Source organism: Thermobia domestica, chromosome 1, assembly GCF_964235325.1.
Source record: "Thermobia domestica chromosome 1, izTheDome1.hap1.1, whole genome shotgun sequence".
NCBI classification, from domain to species: domain Eukaryota; kingdom Metazoa; phylum Arthropoda; class Insecta; order Zygentoma; family Lepismatidae; genus Thermobia; species Thermobia domestica.
Window position 1 is genome coordinate 3574099 of NC_137454.1, and position 25914 is coordinate 3600012.

At 34.7% G+C, this 25914-nt stretch overlaps 1 protein-coding gene across 2 annotated transcripts in view; it reads left to right on the plus strand.

Annotated features, from left to right (window-relative positions):
• Positions 1 to 25914, plus strand: part of kcc (solute carrier family 12 member kcc) — a 393149-nt gene that overhangs the window by 355584 nt on the left and 11651 nt on the right. For both annotated transcript variants that reach the window (XM_081754494.1, XM_081754500.1), the window contains exons 13-16: positions 4394 to 4609; positions 7662 to 7769; positions 22405 to 22545; positions 22809 to 22936. In XM_081754494.1, coding sequence (XP_081610620.1) covers positions 4394 to 4609; positions 7662 to 7769; positions 22405 to 22545; positions 22809 to 22936 — 593 coding nt within the window. The remainder of the gene's footprint in view (positions 1 to 4393; positions 4610 to 7661; positions 7770 to 22404; positions 22546 to 22808; positions 22937 to 25914) is intronic.

A 25914-nucleotide genomic window follows, 5' to 3' on the forward strand; every position in this document is an offset into this window, starting at 1 on the left:
ATCACCCAAGTATTCATTAATATGATAATACATTTTGTTACACAAAAAATTAAATAGTTCATTTTTGAAATTTCGTATGTTTTTGATATTCTTCAAATAACTTGGGAGCTTATTAAACAACTTAGCGGACATAGGAAGAACACTTCTTTTGGTGCACGCATAGTTTTGGTATGCTGTGAATATGTTATTCTTTTGTCGTGTGTTGTATGAATGTACATCGTCAACATGAAGAAAACTACTTTCATTTCTCTTTACATATATGATACTTTTGTATATGTACAGACAAGGCACGGTTAAAATTTTATTTGACTGAAAGACCCTTTTGCATGAGGACCTTGGTGATAGATTAAAAATAGATCTTATTGCCTTTTTCTGTAGACGGAAAGTAGTAACACTGGAATAGGAGGCTCCCCAGAAAATTATTCCGTAATTTAACAATGATTGAAACTTACCATAGTACAATAACAGCAAAGTTTCTTTTGACACTGAACCACGTAGTCTATAAATGACAAAACAGATACGACTTAATTTGCTGTTTAGCTCAGTAATATGTGCATCCCATGTAAGCCTATTGCTTATTGTTACACCTAAAAATTTAGTGGATTTTGAATAGTCTACATCAGTTGAATTTATCACAATGGGTGGTACTGTTCGAGGTGTACATGAGTAATGAAAATTTAGTGCTTTTGTTTTCTTTGCATTTATCAGCAGTTGATTCTGAGATGTCCATTTTATCAAACGCTCCACAGTTTGTTTTAATTTACTTTCTAGTTCAACTGTATTGTCCGCTGTTACTATGACATTTACATCGTCAGCATATAGTACAATATGTTGGGGATACATATATTGAACAAGATCATTTATGTAAAATAAAAAAAGAATTGGCCCAAGAATTGAGCCTTGAGGAACATCAGCAGAGATAGTAGCAGTTGTGGATGAAAATGTGACTTGTTTATTGTTAATTATTTTTTGTATTTTTACTACTTGTTTTCTGTTTGTCAGGTACGAGCGAAACCATTCATGTACTACACCCCTAATACCATATTTCTGGAGTTTTGCCAGTAGAAGAGAATGTTGAACACTGTCGAATGCCTTGGAGAAATCAACAAATAAACCTACTGCATATTTTCCCTTATCAAGTACTGTAGAAACCTCTTTAATAAAGTTAAACAACGCTGTATCAATTGATTTGTTTTTTTGGAAACCATGTTGAGAAGACGAGATTAGGTTATGGCGGGATATAAAATTTCTCAAGCGCGATGACATTAGTGATTCAAAAATCTTCGAGAAAACAGACAAAATAGAAACAGGCCTATAGTTTTGAACATCATAAGTATTTCCTTTTTTGTGCAAAGGTATAACTTTTGCAGTCTTCAATCTGTCGGGGAAAACGCTTGATTCAAATGATACATTTACAAGAAAGCATAGTTGTTTCACTATTAAATGCGCACTCTTTTTTATAATTAGGGATGGGACTTCATCTATACCTGCAGAACGGGTACTAGAAAGCCTTTTGATACAGTCCAACAATTCTTCTTCAGTTACCGGAGTTACATACATACTATGTTTGTTGCATGGAATATTTGACTCTACAGCGAGATCCAACTTTCCAGGTGGTAAATTCGTATTAAGAAAATACTGATTAAAGACTTCAGTAATGGCAACAGGATCAGCAAAAGAATTATTTCCATAATTAACTTGTGATATTTCACGCATTGGAACAGTCTTTGATGAATTGTTTATTACGTTCCACGCACCTTTCATTTTGTTTTTATATCCGTGTATTATAGTGTCATTGTGGATTCTTTTGGCTGTTCGAATAACATTCTGATATATTCTTTTGTATGTTTTTATATGGGAAATAACTTTAGCTGGTAAATTAACACAGGTTTTCTTAAGTTTATGATAATATATAAGCTTTTGCTTTGAAACTTTTATTCCTTGCGTGACCCACTTTTTCATGTTATTAAGATCTTTCCGTAACTGTAATGGAAATGCTATGTTAAAATTATGTAAGAAAACATCAACAAAATAATTGAATTTGTCATTAGCACTAGGTAAGTCGTACAAGGGATTCCAAGATTCACGAGATAATAGAAAACAAAAATAATTTATATTTTCCGTTGAAAATAATCTGGTTGTTCTCGTTATCGGTTTCGGACTTCCCTTCACTATTCTCTCGGTAGGTATTCTACAATAAATGGCTTCATGATCAGAAAATCCAAGTTCAGTAACTTCAAACAAACATTTAAGATTATTTTTTGGAATAATAATTTGATCGATAGCTGTCTTTCCTTGACGAGTAGGTACGTTAATAATAGTTTGTAGTTCATATAAATTTAACATATCTTGAAACTTAGATTTATCAGTTGAATTCTTTAACCAATCTATGTTTATATCCCCACAGATAACTACACTACTAAATTTTCTACGTAAGTTCGCTAGAAGTTTTTCAAAATTTTTAAAGAAAATTCCTAAATCACCAGAAGGGGTCCTATAGATACACACAATACAAATATTTAACTCTTGAAGTTTTGATGCGACTACCTCACAATGCATTTCGACGCAAAAATTCCGAACGTCAATCTCAGTTGCATGTATATAAGAGCGAGCAAAAATTGCGACACCACCTCGACTTTTTATTGTACGAGAGTAGTGAGTAATAATATTAAAATCGTTTAAACTAACCATATTAACGATATTTGCATCTAACCAGTGCTCACATATACAAAGAAGCTGTACATTTGAGAAGTCGCTTTCCAACAATACCTCCAGAAGATCAATTTTATTTCCTAAACCTTGCACATTATGAAAAAGAAGGTGTAAAGAGTCAGTATTTCCTACCATAAAAAATCATCGGATAACATCTTACGCATTCTCTTCCGTCGTTCTATCTTTTGAGCATTTTCAGTTATGTTATTACATTCTTCTGCTTTATAGATTGAACTACTTGCCCTTTGTATTAAGCTAATCCTATCAATATGATCTACTCCTACACTACCACACTCTACGTTAATATTAGAGTATGTATCAAGGGTCTTGCATACGTTATTGCTACTGTCTCTTACTACAGGTGCTAGACTTTCATTATTGTCTAACGATGCTTGCCATGGTAAAGGGATGACGCTTGTCGAGACTACAGATGATGATTCTACAAGTTCAGCAAATTTATTACACATTGAACGTTTTCCAGTGTTGTTCAAATGTAGTCCGTGCGTAGTAAAATTATCCATTTCCATAGAGCCCAAATCAACGTACCTTACATTACAATAACCTTTGCATATTTTGGAAATTTTGCTGTTTGTTTGTTTTAAATGTACATTAACACATGAGTTACCGTCTAAGTCATGTCTATGTGGAATACCTGCTACAATTACGTTAGTGTTATTTAACATATTTAGACACTTGTACAGATTTACCACAGCTTTGTTACCCTCACCACGTGCAACATCGTTCCCCCCGCCAATGATTATTAGTGTGTCTTTCATACTCATATCCTTGCATAGTGAACCACAGTCTCTCATTGTTTCACTCATGGTGGCACCCGGCTTCGTGATACATGACACTTCATAACTGTTGCTTAATACGTCTTTTAACAGAACCGCTGTGTTTCTGGCATGACTGTCCCCTAGAATTAATATTTTCTTATTTCCACTTTGTTTGCTATTCTTCTGTCGTTTTTCCTCATGCATTGTTTTCATAGGTATGTGTACCGTTTCTTGTTTGCCTTGCACACTTTTTACTTTTCGATTTTGATTTGTTGTCACTTCGATGTCCAGTAGCTCATACCGGTTTTTCACTGGAATTGAGTATTTGGTTTTCAACACATCCTTTGTTTTGGCCTCACTATTTTTCAATCTTTTAGTTTTATTTACATTACTGCTACTACATGCTGCCTGCGACTTCACTTCTTGAGTAACACCTTGCACTGCAAACTTAACCTGTTCACTTACTTGTTTTACATTAAATCGTAGTTCAGCATTTTCGGTTTTCAAATAATCCACTTCACTTTTTAAGGCACACAACTCTTCATACAATATACTCAAAATTTCAGATGAAGTACACTCACATTTATCACTTTCTTTAATAGGCCTACCTCGATTGTCATTTGTTTCTGTTGAATTTAAAGCTCGCATATTTTCTGGGCTGAAATGCGCAACAACTTCCATTTTATTTTATTCTAGCAGTGTTAAGTCTTACAAGAGAGTTTACAAAATAAACTATACAGAATAAACTATAGGAATATTATTCCTAAACCTATAGGAAACAACATCTTCACCACCACCTCTCACATCAACCACCACAGTGTCTTCATTGCACTGAATTAGATTAATGTAGTCAGAATTTGTGAAAAATATTATAAAGAATATTATTTCAAATATTTCTTTTCAAGGTATCTGGCAATATTGATATTTGGTGGATAGTGCACGATGGCGGTCTACTGATGTTACTTCCGTTTTTACTGAAACAACATCGCACGTGGAAGAACTGCAAGCTAAGAATCTTCACTGTTGCCCAGATGGAGGACAACTCCATCCAAATGAAAAAAGATCTCAAGATGTTCCTCTACCATTTGCGAATCGAGGCCGAGGTTGAAGTGGTTGAAATGGTAAGTTCAGTTCACGAGCACTTTATTTATTCATTTATTTATTTACTTTAGTGAATATAGTAGCGTTTCTGGATATACCGTACACATAGGAACTGCTTTGTGTTCGTGTTCTGGTGCTCTTTGCTTTCATTTTATAGCAATTTTAAGATTGCTATAAAATGAAGCAAAGAGCACCAGAACACGAACAAAAGCAGTTCTATGTGTACGTATATCTGAACGTACTATATTACTAAAAAGTAAATAATAAATGTTAAGTGAATTATCGTGAACGTTGACTTGGTTCCTGTCAGGATTTCAACCAGTAATCTGCTATTGCACCTTTCACTGGTAGAGCGTTTACCTCTGGTGCATGGGGTCCCTGGTTCAATACTCGGCCACTTAAGTTTGTGGTGGATAACATCGATGCCCGAGAGTTTTCTCGGAGTACTTCCGTTTCCTCCCACTTTCTCATTCCACCAGTTCTTCCATCATCATTCATTTGCTTTAATCATCGTCTCCATTAGCCGAAACGGCATAATCGTGGGACATTAAACTCAAAGATTTCATTTTCCACCCTGTTTGTTCTTCTGGTGAACCGGGAGAAAAAGAAATACACTCTTGAAGAGAAGAATAAATAAATAATAGGCCTGTTAGGAGTTTAGGCAGAGAAATCTAAATTATAAAACAGTAAGCAGTTACATATTTTCATTTTTAAAATTTCTAACAAGAATAAGAAGAATAGAAGAGGAATATCTTAAGAGGCCTCATCACTGCGAAATTAAAATACCGCTAATTTTACAGTAATTATGTGATATTTTCAAATAGATAAAATATAATCGAAAAGTGGAACAAGACCTCCCTAGACAATATGATTCTGCTTGAGATACCGTTATCATGACTCATTTATCTGCTTTCGATTTCCAGACATTTAGAAAATTGGCATTTATTTTCGCGTTTCTAAATAACTGCAAACGGAAAGCTACTAGGTGACTCGTGATAACGGTACGTCACACAGTGCGTCGACCAATGGACAAAAATGAGAAAAGAAACAATTTTCTTCGGACTTACAAATAGCACTGAATGAAGCATAAATGATTCACAAGACAGAAATCCTTAGCCACAAACTGATGACAACCCGTCATCCTACAGAGGGCGCACGCAAAGTTACCACATTAGACCGACCCGAGTCGAGATGACACTCTTACAGATAACAATTAGCATGCACAACTACTATATTAGACCGACCTGAGTCATTATCTCCACAGCGATTGCATTGGTGTTTCAGACCAAAGCAAAAGGTGAGACTTTTTGTCACTAGTGGGCAGTTATAGCACAGGTACGTTCTTTCCTTTACGAAGAACGATTGGTAATCATTTTTTACTGGTATATTTGGAATATCTCAAAAAAGCCTAAACATGTCTTGAGATCTCTGCAGGAATATCTTCCTTTAATGATTTCCTTTGGAATCAGCAATAGTTTGTGTGCAAGTGTCCGCAATATTGATTGTAATTAGTGAAATTGCGAAGGAAGATGCCATGGAAAACAAGGACATTTTTGAAAGATGGAGAACAACCACCAGTACTAGTCGGAAGAAAGCGGAAATTATGCAGACTATTTGTAGTCGTTATAAACTTGAAGACGCCGCGGAAGATGTGTACAACAGTTTAGAGAAATTTAGTAATTTATTAATATGACCTTGAGCAAAAAAATGGAGGATGTCGCAACAGAGTTTGGTCAGTTTTCCTAGCTAAAAATAAAGAGTGGTTTCATCGTGCATGCACATTTCCGGACTATGTCTCAACAGTGATAACTGCTCGGTATCAGCAACGTGAAAACCGATGTAGCTTGCTCTATTCGAAGTAGAACCAGTAAACAGTTCGGAGAGTGTTCAGTGAAAACAAAGAAGAGGCGCTTAGATCTTGTAGCGAATAAATCGGCAGAGGAGCTTGCCTTTGTTGTCAAAGAAGCAACAGCGAAATTAAATACACCAAGAAATGACGAATAGTCCAAAGGATTGTCCGTTATGCGGAAGAAGCTTTAGAAGCTCTCCACAAAGTCTTCCGTCACACTAGGCTACATCTTATACGGAAAACGTCTCTCTTCAATAATATTTAGACTTGACGAAGCATATGCTTATTCTATCTGACCCTATTGTCTCTTCCAAGATACAGATTCACGCAAAGAAAAGGAGGACAGATACAGATCTAGAAAATTATTTCAAAACTGATGCTGTCCAGCTTCATAAATTCTATAGCTATGGAATTTGATAATTTAGGCAGTGATGGTACTGACTGATCTAAAAAAAAAAAAAAAAAAAAAATAGAACTGTTTCAGTCATTTCATGCACTGCTCTTCATTATATTTAGTGTTATGTAGTTTTGAGTCGTATGGGTTCGTTCGTGTCATATGGGCCTTATGCAGAGTCGTTTTGACGTATGTTTAGCGTCATGCTAAAAGCCTGACTACTACAGGAAACATATGTTAGTCGAACTCTTTAGTATGGGACTAATCACACGTCAGAACTACTCTGCATAAGGCTTTAAATGCCTAACGTAGTTTTTTTACGTCTACGACCGGGATATTATTTTCTATATAAGTACAGTTGTCAAGTTCGATAACTTCAAGAACAACTTTGCTTCAGTCTAAGTGAGCAAAGAACGCCCTGCGACACAATAAACATATGATAAAAACTTCAGTATGATTTGTTTTATTTTTGTCCATTACTTCCATATGCTCGACGCACTGTGCGTCATGCAAAATAACATCGTCTATGGAGGTCTTGATCCACTTTCCGATTATCTTTTATCTATTTGAAGATATCACATAATTACTGTAAAATTAGCGGTATTTTAATTTCGCAGTGATACGGACTCTTAATTGAAATTCCAGACATTGTGTTGACTGGAAGTAAGGCAAAGAAATATCAGAGGGAAACTTAACTTACTGACGCTATTATGGGTAATAGTCATTTTCAATGTTGCAATATAAATTATTGCGTAAACATGCTATCTTTGATATTTAATGTAATTAGAGCATATATTTACTGTTTTTTTCTGTTTTGAATATTTTGTAGATGAACAGCGACATAACCGAATACACATACGAAAGAACTCTGCAAATGGAGCAACGGAATCAAATTTTACGAGACTTAAGGCTCAATAAGAAAGAAAGTCTAGGAATGGTAAGCATCCAATAGATATGTTCTATGTTGACAACTTGATTTGTAACAGTGTCAAAGATAATCTTAGTAAATGTTTTTCCATGTTCACTCTCGATGTTTTCTGAATATTAAAATCACTTTTATTAAACATACTTTTCATGTAATTATAAGATGTGTGTTTCTTCATTAGTCTCTCTACCTGTATTTTCCAAAATCTTTCTTAATTTCTTTCTACGTTTCAAACTAATATTTTCTTTTCTTGTAATTACTGAATTCAAGTTATAATGACAACAAATAAAAATTTGTGTAGAAGAACTAGTTTGTAACATTGTTGGAGATGCCAACGATAGAGATCTGACCATTTGGAGAATAAACGCTTTAATTGAAGCTGCTCTGATGACTTCAGTATGATGATTGAGGAAGAGAACAGTTGTGTTGAGGAAGAAATAATAGTTTTATTCAAACAAGCATAGCCTTGTTGATTTCGGTCAGCGAAGTTCATTACAAAGTATCAAAGTCTAGTCTTTGTGTGGAAAAACTAAATTTACATGGTGGTTCTTTCTTAATCACAGCTGTATGTTTGACTCAAGAGGAAAAGTAAAAGATATTACTATTTTTAGTTTTATTCAAAACTGCTGGCTTATCTTTCTCTCAGAAGGACTATAGATTAAATAGTGGCGTTTTCGTACCGTTCAAACAAAATCATCCGTTGCCTACCATATATGCAAAACAACTTATTCTGGAAAAAGCAGGGTTAACACTTCTAAAAAAAAATTAACTGGAATAAAATGCTTACGAATGCTTCGTCTGAAATTATTTAAGCCCACTTGACAGATAAAGGGCCCAAAGTCAGGGTGGGACACCTATATTTTTGCGAGATTTAAAAAAATGGAAAACGTTATTGCAGACTTATATGATATCCCAGTATTAGTTCAGATTGCTTTGATGATACGGGTTATTCATAAGTCTGTGGAACATTTTAAAAAGGAAATACCAAAAATAAACTATATAACAAATACAATAATCCATTATATTAATTTAGAAGTATACTCACCATGCTTCTCATACATATTTCATACATTCTCAATGTGTCTGCTTTTGGTGATACAGTACATATTTAGTCCTACGCACGATCATATCACGGTCATGCAGAGTCTATCAGCAATGATACGAATACGAGGGTTCAGGAGTAGAGGCACATGAACAAGGTTCTTCACAAACTCGACCAGAAAAAGTCAGAGTAGATTAAATCCAGAAACATGTCTGGCTACTTCATTAACTTACCATCTTATGTTGTTCATTCTATTAATCTTTGTGGCAAGTTACGTTTGAGATGAGTTCACGTTTCTCTGGGATAGTGAGCTGGACAATCGCCTTTGATGAAGATTAATCTTTAATCTCGTCATTCAACTTATCAACCAATGTTTTATTATGTTCAAGTAACTCTCTTCAGTTACGGCGGGTACTTCAAAGAAAAGTTGTGTATTTGTTTTTCAAAATTGCTCAAAAAACATGTGCCTGTGTGTTACACATACTTTATGACATCATGTAAGTGTGTGTGTAGGGGCGAGGGGGAGTTCTGTCTCCTTGATGCACACATTGCGCCGATTTGCCTTTCTAAAAAGATGGCAAGTTGGTTCGGTTCTGAAGGAAATTCGCGAAACCGTCAACTCATGTTTCTCTTGTATGTTGATGCCGAAATACAGGAGCATATCTTTATTAGTTTTGCTGAGATCTTGATGCAGCAGATCGTAGAATTTACCATTTAATCTCTTACATAAAATCTATTACACTGCTGATTTTCAGAGAACAAACTTAGAATTTTGAGGAGTGCGCTGATGTGTTTTTCTAACATGATCATAACTTCTTCGCTTAGTTCTGGACGTCCTGGCTGGGAGCTGTGCACAACAGCCTTCATCTCTGAATTTCGCAGATCTCTTGATACTGCTGAAAACACGCAATGTCTTCTGAATTTCTGCTGGAAATTTTCGTTGCCTATTCCAGAATACAAAATTATTCCTCAAGTTGACTGAACACAATATTCGCTATTACTGTCCCCTAGCTGCGAACTGCTACAACTGTACACACGAGCTTTTCCTTACAGAAGCGAAATGTTCAGTTTGTTTGAATATGAGTTACCAGGTAGTTTATTTTTAGTGACTTTTAAAGATGTTTCAAAGATTTAAGATAGTAGTACGGCATAAATACGTATGATATTCTCTCATTCTACTTTTCAGAATTTAGCCAGGTTCTGTTAATTAGGTGACTGTGGAAACTTTGAGACATATACAGGGTAAAAAGCGTCCACCTATGGGCTGCATTCACCTCTCCCGAATGAAGAGTATTCCTTTACCGTGTCGAAATTAGGACTTCCAATTTCTAATAATATATAAACTTATTAATATATAACTTTTCTATTGATAAAATTCTCCAGTGATGCAGCATATCCTTAATTTTTTTTAATTCCCACAAAATTATAATTACAAGTGTCAGGTTATCTCTGGCCTCAGCTCTTTGTCTAGGAAATTCATGATGAGCACAATCTCAGGCAAAGATTCTCTTACAATGGGAACAGTAGTTTTTAATTTCAGTTGGTAACATTGCTGAAGCAGTTCTGTCAATCGTGGTTTTCCCCAAAATAAGTTGATTTGCATATTTACTCAATTAACAAATGGCATATTACGCAGTTAGTAAGTGGGATGATATAGTGATATTACAATAGAATTCTCACAGAATATAAGAATGAAACATTTTCAAGTCTTATAAAAGGAAAGGTGTTTATACAGGAGAGTTTAGTAAATGTATCAGTGGAATTTTTACAATATTCCATTCATATTTCTGATACATGATTACACAGTTAATACTGAAATTATTCCTTCATTCGCGAAGCAAGTATAGCATCGTTCTTACAAACAAAATACAAAGCTTTTGAACGAAAGGTAGCTGGTTTCTCTTTGAATAAGACTTTATACTATTTTTAAAGAAAGGAAATCCAGGTGTCTGGTTCATTTGTATATTCGAACTCCCAAGAATAAAAAAAAATTACGACCCTCCAAACAGCAACGTGTTATATGGATTTATGTGTTTTAAATGACTTATGATGACCTGAAGGAAAATATAAATCGTGCAAAAATAGCTGTGATAGTTAGATTTGCATCTCTTTCAGCGCCCAGGCTATATGAGACGTGGATGTACTACTTAACGTGGGATCGGATGCTAGCTATATTGTCATGATGAAGCTCAATTATTGTTATATTTTTGAAAAGTTATAATATTCAATTATTCATCACAAGCTCATTCCCGTTTAACTGTACAGAAAATAGTGTTCTTTCTACGAAGTGTGTAGCCATCTTCAATGCAGCTGTTTAAGTGTTGCTATAAATCAGTAGTTCAAGGCTTTTCTCATGCTTCTAAAATAGTTGTAAAAGAAACATTGCTACTTTGAACGCAGAGACCGAAAATTATTCTTGTATTTTATTTTTATTTATTCTATTTTATTCATGTTTTGCACAATCGTTCTTAAAACTTGTAGAAAACTGAAATAAAAGCATGTTTTAGATTGATTTCTTGTAAACTTGAAATGTGAATTGAACTTGTTTTCTTCTTTACATGCTTTTTATGTGTGTGATTTTAATTTCTATCCTTCGTGGAGTACATATGTAGGTAAGCCCTCTCGTATGGCTTTGCGATGTAAACAAAGTTAAGCTGGAAACAAACAAAAAGAAACCTTCTTCCTTTGAATTCGATTAAGGAGAAATATGAGTTTAAAATTTCATAACTGAAAACAAAATTAAGCACTTTAAAAGCAATGATTGTTATTCATTTATAAATACTTATAAAGTGTAATGCTTACTTCCATGGTTGTTATGTATTTTTATCGCCTTTTTTGGCGCGCATGTGTGTGGTATATATATATATATATATATATATATATATATATATATATATATATATATATATATATATACTATGTGATCAAAAGTATCCGGACACCTGGCTGAAAATGATTACAAGTTTGTGGCGCTCTCCATCGGTACTGCTGGAATTCAATATGGTATTGGCCCACCCTTAGCCTTGATGACGGCTTCCACTCTCGCAGGCATACTTTCAATCAGGCGCTGGAAGGTTTCTTGGGGAATGGCAGCTCATTCTTCACGGAGTGCTGAACTGAGGAGAGGTATCGATGTAGGTCGGTGAGGCCTGGCACGAAGTCGGCGTTCCAAACATTCCAAAGGTGTTCTATAGGATTCAAGTCAGGACTCTGTGCAAGCCAGTTCATTACAGGGATGTTATGGTCGTGTAACCACTCCGCCACAGACCGTGCACTATGAACAGGTGCTCGATCGTATTGAAAGATGCAATCGCCATCCCCGAATTGCTCTTCAACAGTGGGAAGCAAGATGGTGCTTAAAACATCAATGTAGGCCTGCGTTGTGAGAGTGCCACGCAAAACAACAAGGGGTGCAAGCCCCCTCCAAGAAAAACACGACCACACCATAACACCACCATCTCCGAATTTTATTGTTACACACGCTGACAGATGACGTTACCGGGCATTCGTCATACCCACACTCTGCCATCGGATCGCTACATTGTGTACCGTGATTCGTCACTCCACACAACGTTTTTCCACTATTCAATCGTCCAATGTTTACGCTCCTTACACCAAGCGAGGCGTCGTTTGGCATTTACCTGCGTGATGTGTGGCTTATGAGCAGCAGCTCGACCATGAAATCCAAGTTTTCTCACCTCACGCCTAACTGTCATAGTACTTGGAGTGGATCCTGATGCAGTTTGGAATTCCTATGTGATGGTCTGGATAGATGTGTGCCTATTACACTTTACGATCCTCTTTAACTGTCGGCGGTCTCTGTCAGTCAACAGACGAGGTCGGCCTGTACACTTTTGTGCTGTACGTGTCCCTTCACGTTTCCAGTTCACTATCACGTCAGACAGAGATGTTGAGTAGTGTGGAAATCTCGCGTACAGACTTCTGACACAAGTGACACCCTATCACCTGACCACGTTCGAAGTCCGTGAGTTCCGCGGAGCGCTCCATTCTGCTTTCTCACGATGTCTAATGACTACTGAGGTCGCTGATAATGAGTACCTGGCAGTAGGTGGCAGCACAATGCACCTAATATGAAAAACGTATGTTTTGGGGGGTGTCCGGGTACTTTTGATCACATGGTGTGTGTATATATACTAGGGAAGGGCAAGAGCAACCTAACTCAAAAGTGAAAATTTCGTAGTGTCTGCAACCAGAGTGACTGCTGCAATATGATGCATTCCTTCTTAAAGAAATATGAAGTATATTATTCGAGTTCACAGTTCAAAACTATCTAATATTTTAAATATGAAATAATTCGACGCACCTTACGCTCAGAAGGCCTTTGTTTTCTCTTATATTTTCTGGGAAGTTGCAACTAAAATTATGTATATATTGAATTCTTGTATGATCATTTCAAATGCTTCCAGAACACTAGAGCTGTTACTAGAATATTTTTTCATTTTTTTCATTCTAATTTCGCCCCTTCTCTAAAAATGCTAACGTTATGTAATTTTAAAAAAATATGTAACAACAATAAAACTGTGTAAAATATATTTAATATGTAGTAGTTGAAATGCCGGTTGAAGAACGGGCAGAACAAGGTTATGCAAAGTACTTGAAAGTGAAGCAATGAGTGAAATGTTAACGAAGAACCCAGGTCACACGACATGCACGGGAAAAATAAGATTTATGCAATTTGAAAATAAAGAAATGAATCAAATAAATAACGAAGAATTGCTCTTGTCAATTCATAGGCCAGCTGTTCTTGCCTCAAGTTAGACTTAAATGTCATCGGGTAATCACGAATCAACTCAGCGATCCACCAAAAACTATATATTCGACGCTATTCTCTGTCCATCCCGCCTTGCCGATGGGGCTGAACTTGGACTTAGTTTTCGGGATCGCTGAGATGACACTCCGATACCATTTATTATCGGCCATTTTAGATTATTTTTAAATGTTGCCTCCTTTTTAACGCTCTAGAGCTGATAGCGATGTCTTACCCCACAATGCTTTTTGCAAGTTGTAAGTCGTGTACGTGTACCAGGTTTGATTGAAATTTCTCTAGGCGTTTTAGAGTTATGCTGGAATATACATATATACATTTGTATATAAACATAGAAGATATATATGCTCAAAAATACTTATTGGAAGAATAAAAGACTGGTTTAAATACGCGTAATATGTTGTTTTCAGTTATGAGATTTTTATCGTAGTTCGCATAGTGTTCTTTTCAAATTGAGTAGAAAAGAAGAAAGGTTTTCTATTTGTTTGCAACTCAACTTTCCTTTTCATGACAAGGCCATACGAGGCAAGACTTGCGGTTTATATAAATATTTGCTCCTCCGAGGATGGAAACTAAAGCCCCATACATAAAATCATGTGAAGAAGGGGGGAAAAAAAATGAAATTTATATTTAAGTTTTACAACAAACTGTTGAAAAATATAGGCTATTTTAATTCTAATTTTCTACAAGCTTCGAAAACTATTGCACAATAAATAAATAAATAAATAAGTAAATAACAACGAAAAAATGAATAATTTCTGAACTCTGTGTTCAGGCGTGAGGGGAAAACTATAACGAAGTGGTCCCAACAAATTGCTTAAACCATTTCACTTATTTATTTCGCTGCTTTGAAAGTGATTATACATGTTATATAAAGAATTGCTTCTCTGCTCAACATTGTATTATATTTATAGTCAGATACGAATATGTGACGAGAAATTGAATGTTGCAACTTATAAAAAGTGTAACAATTTTTGTCCAAGTCACATTTTCCCGTGTGTTATGGTAAGTTATTTCGAACCTATGAATCAGTAAAGTGCGTTGCAATTGTGGAGAATCGTAAAATACATTTTGCAAAATTAGAAGATGGAGTATACAAAGCGGGATTGACTTTCATAAAAAATAGTTTTAACAAATAATCAGGTGAAAGGTGAATGTTTCAGCATTCTGAAGTCATAACTTACTTTCTGTTAGTGAAATCAAAAGCAACGGCTAAAGGCAATATAATTTTCGAACACTACCCGTTCATTATAAACGGTAAAATATTTAACACTTCATACTTTATTGGGCAAAATGTTATACCTATTTATTGTGTCGTCGTTTTCAAAATAAGCATTGTCGACACTTTAAGTTCATTCCTCTCCTCAGTAGAAAATTAATTCAGGTGGAGAAAATGTTATGTCGTTGACTAATTATTTGTAAATAGATTACGATTTAATAACATCTTTCTATGCATGGACTACTTACTGTAGGAAGACGTTACTCACATAAGTGAAATGTTACGAAATTTAATATTATTGTATGAAACAGTACAAAATCTGAATAGAAAACGGAAAGTAAGAAATCCAATATTTCTATAGATTTTTTTTTATTATTTAATTCAGACACAAATTTAATAATTGACCCGTAGAACAAATTTTTAACTTAGCTACAAAAATAACAAATAGAAAAATAACTAGTGCTGAATCCATCTTTTAGCTTGTTATATTTTGAAACTAAGATCGTACCCAGAAACGATCTCTCCCCCAAATTATCTCCGAAATTATCTATCTTACGCTGTGTTGTTAAATAACATTTAAAGCCTTTTCAGATCTATTTTATAAGTGTTTTTCTTTCTGAGGTAGCTTCTCTCTGCAATTTTCTTTATTACGTCCCAGTTTACAACCAAAGTGAGACTTCTTCAAATCGAAAAATATTAGACAAAATGCATCTGCATAACTTTACAGTGTTTACATGTGAGCCAATAGCAGGGCGAAAAATAATTTACTGCATTTGTATGGAAACTATTCAAGATGGATTTATATAGGATGTCAGAAAATGTACCATAGTGAACACAATCTTGGCCGCCATGCTGCTTTCTATTGTAAATAATTCGTTCTTATTTAAGCAAAATTATTTGCTTTGCCTTCTAAGTAGCAAGAATCAAATTGCAAAAGTTGGCATCTCTTATAGAGTGTGTAAATGATTGATAGAGTCTTAAATGTCTTTTTCTCTTTTTTCTTTCTTTTTTTTTAAAAAAATTCACGCTACAAGGGCAACACCCTTGTAGACTTCAACCCTGACTCAACAGTGGAAGAAAAATTACAAAGGGTTTGTCATAATCGTGTTCTGTGTTGCTTTTCCTTCCCTTCAATCTACTTCAGTTTGTGGTGTTCTCCCCCTTCCACTTGAAAAGCATGATTTTCTACAAGCTAAGCCTACCTGTTTCTTTCTTGACCATGATAAACACAAAAGTCAAGCTTGCTTTCAGTTTTAGAAACTCTTTTCGTTTGAGCGATTGCTATATAATATGAGGCAATATTTAGAGATAATTCAGAAGATAGTTTCTGGAATTAAAGCAAGCGGAAATTTGAGAAGTGAATAAATTGAAGGAATTAGAAAGACTTATTTTAGTATTCCAAAACAAAGTCATATTGATCATGGTCGAGAATTAAAATTTTATTTTTGCCAACGCTGCTGTTTACTTTGCTTTTCAAGTTAATCTGTCCATATAGTTCTATGAGCTGGCAACATTTAGCAAACTACCATTAGTAGAGCTGATGACATCCTCTGATGTTTATGTGTAAAATAATGCAAATTCCTTTTGGCACATGAGTCTCTTCTTTTCATCATTTAAATGTGTTGCTTTGCTTCACTTTGCATGATCACTAGTCGATAGTCTTCTTTCTACTGCATGCTTTGTATCGAAGTATATTTGTTCCTTTTGTGTTATGTTTACTATTAAGACTTTTTGGGATATGGATCAGTGTAACTTAGGACTTCAGCCACGTGGTCTTCGTCAGTACGATATTGTATAACGAATTTTTATATTTATTTATATCAGGTTGTTTTTGTATTTTAAAGAAAGTCGTCTTCTGCCTTTTAGGAAGAGTTAGAAAGAGAGAAATATTTCAATCTTATCTTAATTAATATTAATTGCGTATAATTCAATTTGTTCTTCCCGTAATCTTCCCAGTCCTCTGTAATCTCTGTTCCTTCGGCTTTCAACTCTCAAAGATTCTTGTTTTATTTCCGGTATTTAATCTGTTACATATTTTAATGGACCTATCAGCAGATTTAACTACTTACATTTTATTCTGTACGTCTTGCAATGTTTCTTTTTTTCTTTCTTTTTTTTTTTTTCACCACAAATTCTTCCTCAAAGATCATTTCTTTTCTGCTATTCTGTGTAAAACGTTATCAATGATCAGTACGAGTGCACTTGTTTTCATTAATTTTGAAATCAATTGTTAAACATAAAAGGAACTGATTCCTTCTCAAATACAAATAGAAGAAACAATTCTTACGTAAATGCCAAAACATGAGTAACAATGCATTACAGTTTCAAAAGTGGCGTAGTTCCTGAGTTATACTGTTAGCTATGTGATATGTAAATATTTTGAGTAGATCAATGCTACTGTGTTGTTTGTTTCACGGAATGAGTTATTGAATTCTCTGTAAAATTGTGTGGAACTTACTCTGATGTTCACTTTCGTTTATTCGATGTGTTCTTGACTTGTAAGATAAACAAATTTTGTTTTGATAGTGAAACTCGAACATGTCATTTTTACATTAATATTACAGAAAGCTATAATGTTTTCTATGATTGTAATGGAGGTAATAAATGTATGGTTGGTGTTTAAGTTAAAAGCATGGCAGCATCGTGTATTTGAATTTATTATACTTGATTTTATTTACTCAATGAGAGAGAGAGAGAGAGAGAGAGAGAGAGAAAGAGAAAAAAAGAAAAAAAGTGTGTGATTGAGTGAATATGAGTATAAGTGAGTGAGTGTTTATATTTCCATATCTGTGCTAAAATGTGATAGAGTTTTGTTTTTACAATCCATGACAAAAGTTCTCCAGTTTTGTAACGAGTTAAAACTGTCACAGATTTTCACATTGTGTCCTGCATTTGTAAAGGGAATTTGTAGGAAGATTAAGAAAACTATAAAATGAATATAAAAGAAGTAAACAATATACTTGAAACAGAACTTTTGTAACTGATTGTTCAAACAGATAATGGCATGATTTTTCCTTCCTTCCAGGAGAAATCCATATTAACGCATGGTCTGTACTTTTTTTTAAAATTTTTTTTTATTTATTCTTGAATGATGCTGTCTTCCGTAAATCATTTGACAGTATTGTAGAGATGCATGTTTGTTGGCAGATTACTTTTTATGTATGCTAATGTAGATTTTTGGAATTCACATAGTGTCATCAGTTCATCTAAACAGAGTATAGGATAGAAGTAGTAATTCAATTCTTTATATGGAATTCTTAAGGAGAAAAAAATTTGAAAATAAACACCGCTAAAGAAAGAAGAAGAAAACTTTCATTGTAGACGATTGCAAAATACATTTAGATAAAAGATAAACCCGTTTGTTAAAAATATTGTCATTGCGTGAAAGCTCAACAAGTAACAGACTGGGCTGCTTGGATAAATTTATAATAATAATCTCACCAAACGTTTGAAACAATTTCCAATTATTCGTTACAGGACAAATTCTGTTTTAAACGCTATTTATAATATTTTCAACTTCTTCTCTCAGTAATTGTGGAAAACTGTACTAATGACTCCGTTACGAAAGAAAAAAACTGTAGTTGTTTCAGATTTATGATATATTAAAGCTTCACGCACTGACAGCCCATACCACTGTGTGTAGTGTTATCACAAGGAAAGACGTGAGCCCTGAATGAAGATTTTTATAGTTATTTGTATTGCAGTAAATACTGTAAATATTATTAAAATACTGTCAGTTTAGTAAAAATGACCAAGGTTAATTTCTCTTCTTCGTTTCTCGAAGCCAACAAAATATAGTTTAGGAGATAAGTACCATAAATGGAAGTGAGTATCAAATGCTAAAATGAGAATGTGATCGCATTGAGTTAATAAAAAAACAAAATAAATTAAATGTACAAAATGAAGTTACAAGAAAGTGATTTATTGACAATCACTAAATTAAATTCTGTTTTGTACTTAATTTTAGTAGTTTGTCGTGTTTGTTTGCAATGAAATAAATGTTATAAGATAAATATGATTAATTTAAAAAATACATACATTTATTTCGTAGTTGAAATTTCGTGATCTACATCTGAAACTGAACATTTTGAAACTATATTTTTACTATTTGTTTTGATTGAAGTTTAAATTTTATGACTCTTGAAGAGTTTTTATCTTCCATTAAAATAAAATAAAATCTAAAGAATGCGGAAGAATATTAGAAAAATGGAAAAAGGAGATTCAGATAATAAAGCATTCTTTTATTGAACGCTAACTTTCACTTCAATGCTCATATCACAGACTGAAGTTACTATAGCTCTTCTGGAGTTGAAATGATGAGGTGTGTAGGACATGTTTTGTTTAAGGCTGTTGTACAGAGATTCACGTGATTCAAGTTCCGTTGTTGTTCAAAGTCCACGTAAAGTGTACATTAATTCCCTCATGACCTCATAGTTGCAAAAGGGGCATAAAGCACGAACTAGTTAAAAATGACGTTGTATCTCTTACAGAGAATCCAAAAGTATCAGATAAACATGTCCAATTTTATTCAGATTGTAATACAAGACATTGAAAAAAGCAAACAGCAAGAGTAACTATTAGGCTACCAGGTAGAACAGATAAGTAATTGCTTGAAATGCAAGGACAGGAACTAACAAAGGTGGCTGAATGTAATTGGATCAGATATATATATTTGCGCCCTACTAAGACGCATGAATTGTCAAAATACGTGTCAAACTGATTTGAACGTCGTAGTGATGGTCACAGCAGCTTTTCTGTGTGTTTACATTGTACAAAGTGATTCATTTATGGCAAAATTGCAAAAGGAATACATGCTTTTGCAAATAACTTTTCTTTTAAAAACAAAATTGATACCAGTAAGGGAGAAAATATGGTAAGTATTGAAATATTCTCTTTAAAAAATAGGAAAAACATACTGGTTTGATATTGAAAATATCACGTGGATAGTAAATAGTAATTAATACAACATATAATTATGTGGAACAAAATGGCTCCGTAAGTATGGTACGGTAGATGCTTTTATTATGAAGTTTGTAAATGGGCGGAGACTTATCTTAGCATGGAGTGTTCCCATGCTCCTCTATCTATAGTTTTAGGAGAGCTTTAATTTTTCAACTCAAATACCAATATTCGTATATAAAGCACATTTTCTTAGTTATAATACCATACTTTTATCATTTATGCTAATTGTAAGTGTATTTTGCGATGCTGGTGCTTTCATTCTTTATTGTTACCTGTTGACAATCTGTACACGATCGAAATACTCCGAAGTTTAATTTGTTTAAATAGAAGTAAGTGAGCGGAACTCTTTTTTTTTTTTTTTTTTTTTTTTTTTTTTTTTTTTTAAGTAGCTGTTACATCTTCGTGTGGCAAAGGCGAGTTGTAGGCAATTATATAATAATATCAGAAAGAAAATAGATTTTAAACAGGTCAGGTAATAACCAAAAAGTGATGAATATAATAGATACGTTAAATACGATCTTAAGAACATAGGCGTAATAACTATAAAATTAACTTATTATGGCGGGAAGGAATAGTGTAAAGAATTTGACGAAAGATAATATTCCGATGCTAATTTGGATAATAAGACAGGGCGAAGATTTGTTGAAGCAATATTGAATGTGGCTTCTGTTTTTCATATTAACAAAGCTTCAAATAGAATTTATTAAGTGGTATTTCAATCGATAAAGCAAAGTAACAGTTTGAATGTTGTGTTTTATTTAATACCATTAGAAAGGATTGTCAATGGTAGGGTTATGGATATACAATATTTTTTTGATGCGGATAACTATATTACATTTCCTTATGTCAATGTGGTTCTCGTGGAATTTACACATTACCTGATAAATATCTGAAGACATTTCTTGATCTATGTAATAGATCTTGCATTCAATAAACGAACTTTGTTAAAGCGAAAAAAAAAAAAAAAAAAAAAAAAACAGACACGACTCTTCATAAAATAGGAATCCAAAAAGAAAAGCATATTTAATGTTTTAAATCTCATCATGTAACACCGACGTGATTTAAGACAAACTCTGAACTCAATTTAACATCCAACGTTTATCTTTTATAAACTAAAACAAACGAATGGTGAAGGGAAATTTCTTGGTTTCTTCTTCTTAGCTTAACGTCCCATCAATGTCCACCGATGATAATGAGATGGGTGATAATAGTGGAATAAAGAAAGGATAGGAAACAGAGTGTCCCGAGAAAATCGATGCACCACAAAGCCCACTTGACGGAATCTGGGATGAAATCAGGGATCCTACTCACCATGAATGCAAGTGAATGATTGTCAATGAGTTGTTTGAATGAAAGCAGAAAATAAATAAATAAATTTTAAAAAAATATCGATGCGCATCATAAAACTTGAGATCGAATCAGGATTTCCTTGAACCATAGTTAAACGCTCTACGGATTAGTCTTACTCTGACTGGGAAAACAGTTGCTTTTGCTCCTTACGTGTGTGTTTGGGTTTCTTTTCTCTTTTGTCCTATAACATACACGTATATACACACATCGACGATCCACCAACTAATAACATATAGGTCCTTTCACCTTCTGATTTAATGAGATGTCCTTCGGGATCCTTTTGTCAAACACTGATAAATCGTATCGCTTACAATCACACATGAACTCTTACAACTAACTGATTACTTAAGCCGATAGTAATGCAGTACCAGGGTGAGTGGTGATACATAATCACGCAATTGACGCAGTAGCAAGTTTGAATCATTGATATTTAGAGATATAACGATATTCAGTGGTCAGTCGGTGTGTATAGTATATGCACAAATTCAGTATTAATATAAATAATTTTGTTAGTTGTTGTTGCCTATCCACCTTCCCCAGACATTACATAAGCTGTCTCTGCCAGTGATGCTTGTTAGAAACGCTTCAAATAGCATTGTTTGATATGATTCTAGCCATTAATAAAAGTAGAACTTCGTAAACTTTTTAATAAATGCAGATGTTGGTTGTCTGACTGTATTGTATAAATATCTGAGCATAAAATACATTTTGATTCCTTTGCTTAAAATGTGGATGAGACGGTAAAGTAAAGAACATAAGTTAAAAGCGCATTTACTAGAATGTGTGCCTTCAAACCATTGTTATCATATGTTTTGTAAGGTTTCGTATTCATTATTGGTAATTCTGTTGAAATACTTTTTAAGTCAAAAACTTGGTGCAGTTAGTGCTTTTTGTCGTAGATTCTGTAAACATAGCTTTGAACATGTAAAAAAATGTTTCATATTTGACAAAATAAATAAAAAGTGTTTAAATTTTTCACGTGATGTGGATGATAAGTGATCATTAAACCTTAGGAAGCTCTGTTTGTTAACATTCACAATAATACATAGTGTGTAAAAGAACATTTAATAAATCTGGATCTGATTTTAGAGAGTAGAACTGTACTCTGTTACATTTTTTAATTTCCTCAAAAATTTACAAATGAATATAGCTTCACGGATATAAATTTACCTTTATTTCAGCTTGTCAATTTGTATTTTGTTTTATTACTGAAGATACACGTTCAATATTAATATAAAAGGAATAATAATTTTGTCCTAAGGAATGAAGTATGTCCTATTGTTAACAGGTTCAAGCAATTGTGGACAACCACCACAAAGGTGATGTGAAGACAGCGACGAAAGTCCGCTTCCAAGAACCAGGAAAGGAGAAGAAAGAGGAGAAGGAGAAAGATCAAACAGAGGAAACGAAGGAGGATCCAGCCAACGCGGTAAGCTTCCTTGTTGCTGATACCTAGAATTAGTGATTCCAAGTTTTCAACATTATGTTCTGTGGCTGTGTTGCTGTTAAATATTTGCGAATCAAATTGAGTTTACTTCCTTAATGTATTATCTGAAAAACATATTTATGTAATATTTAAAAGTTCGAGCTAGTTTTCATTTTATCTTGTGTATATGTATGTAGATATCTATGTCTGAATGAATTAAGTAATTATAACATGGAGTTAGTTTAGTGAATGGTTGTCACTTTCAGGTGAAAGAGGAGAACAAGAAACCGGACGATGATGGGGACGTTGATAACTCAGACTTCAAGAAAGCAAACGAAGAGAAAGCAGGCAAGGACATTTCCAAATCACCAGAACACATCAAAATGCGCTCTTTGTAAGTAATCCACGTGAGACAATATTTGTAATCTTTAGCTTTTTCTTTCTTCAATTAACATTACGTTAGACTACTTGATGAAACGCTTCCAAGGCGTGTATATCATCTATGGAAGTAGGAACTTTTGGCCACTTAGGTAATGTTATTAATGAAAATATAAAGTCAAACGAGAAAGAAGGGCTTCAAAAAGGGGAATTGTAATAACAAGACAAAAGATTGGCTGGGAACTGTGGTGCATGGAAGCTTATCGTCAGATGTATTCTATCGTTATAATTTGCTAGGAAGGGTAGAATACATTTGTTGAGGCATTCAATATACAGTAAGTCTGAAAAGTCCCATTGCTATTACGACTAGCCATTAGTGTTAAACCAAATAACAGAGCATCACCTACTTTTCCAAATTACGACTTAAGCTTTATTTGTTTCTAGCGCGAGGAGTTCTTGGTTCCATACTCTGCCACGCAAATTCGTAATGGATAACATCGTGTCCTTGAGTTTTTTGGTGTTTTCCTGTTTCCATCAGTTACTTTTCTCATCCTCATTTCATCAGTTACTCTTATTCAATTTCATTAATCATCCGCCTCCCTAACCCCAACATAAATCCAGAAATTGAATTTCATTTTCATTTCATCGGCTTTTGCTTGTTGCAAGATGTCAGGTAATATTGCATTCTACCCATACACACTGTGGCATATCCACATCAACAGCGTTAATGATCTGTTTGCGTAGTAGTATGGGGTCGGTAGACATTATCTTACGAAGTACTCTGAAGGCAAGACTCTATTGAGATGATCAGAAAGTCGAGGGGCTGGTCTCACTACACAGAGAAGTTCAATCAAGAACATTGAGATCAATGAGTCGTATTAAAAAAATAATGAATAGTTCAACTCTTCCATTTGTTGTATAAGGTAGTGTTCCACCGTAGGACAATAAATACTCTGATAATATTGTTTTCACCAAAAGAAAGTGGAGTGAACATCCTATTTTACGTTAGCCCACAGAGATACCACGAATATGTCCGGATTGACATGGGAGTTTTTGTAACAAATATTCGCACGTTATGGCGGTTAGCATGTTCTGCCACTAGAAAGTGGCTTCATACATACCAATAAAAGAGTACTGAGAATGGTAGATATTTACTGTTTTCGGTGATTTCAGCGAACCCAAAACGTAAAGAACAGTCACTCGCCTCCAATGTTTGGACGAATTGCATTTGTGGATAAAGCTGTAGCAGAGAATAATAGTTGTTTCTAGAGCAATAATTCCTAACAGACACGACGAATCGATATTTGCAGGTTGCGTTGAAATACAGCTGGCCAATGTTGCAATGCACCAAGAGAGGCCACTCTTTTTATCAATTGTCCTAAAGTTCTCAGAATGCTATGCTTAGAGAGAATTTTCATTGACGATGAAACTTTGATTGCACGGTAATTGATAACTTGGTCTCAACACACAACAGCGCACACTGAACTTCCTTCTATGATATATTAGTTATTTAATTAGTCTGAAGGGAAACCAAACAACATTGGAAATTTGTGACACATGGTCAGTTGTGGCATCACAATACTCTGGGTCATTTGATTTGGTGTGATAGGTAATGGTGTCGAGATTTAAGGGACACATTGTATATTTATAGAGGATTCACAAAACGATATTTATCCCCTTTTAAGATCTTGGGTTTTTGGGGCATTTTTAAGACTTTCAGTCAAGCAGCTATTGCAACGTCACTATTTACCCTAGGATCATGGTTTATACCTCATTCTCTTTAGAATAGAGAAGGCTCTCAAATGGCACCATTCATATGCCCATACCGTATACCAGGAGAGGGAAAAATTGAGGGGAAAGGGGAAATTTCCGGGAAAATTTTTTGTCACACTTTGGGACACTCTGGAACGGCCCTGTGTGGACGTAGATATCTGAAAAAATCTGATAAATACTACTAGATACACACTACACTAAATGTGTGCACCAAATTTCAAGCTTTTATCTTGAGTAGTAAGGGCAGGAAAAATTTTATCAATAATCGCCACAATGCCCCAGATTACGGCAAAAGACCATGATTTCAGGTAAAAAAAATTCCTGAGATATCTATATTCATCCTAGAATCATGGTTCGTCCATCATTCTCTTTAGGATAGAACTGCCTTTCAAATGGTACCATTCACATGTCTCCATCATGTATCTAAGGCGGAAAATCGCGGAGAAAAGGATTTTTTGATTAAAATATCCTTTTTTTTTTTTTTTTAACTTTCTACCTCTCTGAACTCCCCCTGTTTTAACGCAGAGATCTGAAAAATCTGATAAATATTACTCGGTGGACTGAATGTTTGTGCAAAATTTCAATCTTCTACGAGGGCTAGTCAAGAAAGACTTGGACTGATTTTTTTTCTAGGCAATTTATTATTACTCAGCAACAGGCACATGATCCTTTTCAAAGTAGTCCCCGCCCATTTGAATGCACTTTTTCATTCGAGTCTTCCAGTCCTCAAACACGTGTCGCAGGCCATTCTTTGAGAGGTCCTTCAAAACCGCCTCCGATGCCTTCAGAACCTCCGAATTATCGGAGAAGCGGCGTCCACGCAGTCTGGATTTTAGGGCAGGGAATAGAAAAAAGTCGCACGGTGCGGTAGGCGTCTCCACCATCCTCAAACCTTTGCAACAGCTCCCTGCAAGTCTCCACTCGAACGGCCTTCTGCTCTGGTGTCAGGAGTCGCGGAATCCATCGCGCACATACTCGGCTCATGTGGAGGTGGTCATGCAAAATTTTGAAGGCACTGCCATGAGATATGCGTAGTGCGGCTGCCAGATCGTCGATACTGATGCGGCGATCTTCTCTAACAATGACTGCTGCCGTGTTAATGTTCACCTCAGTAACAGCTGACGCTGATACACCTGGTCCACCAGCTTTCGTGATTGTCATTCGGCCCTCTTTAAACTCTTTGAACCACCAGAACACGGTACTTCGTGGCAGAGCGTCATC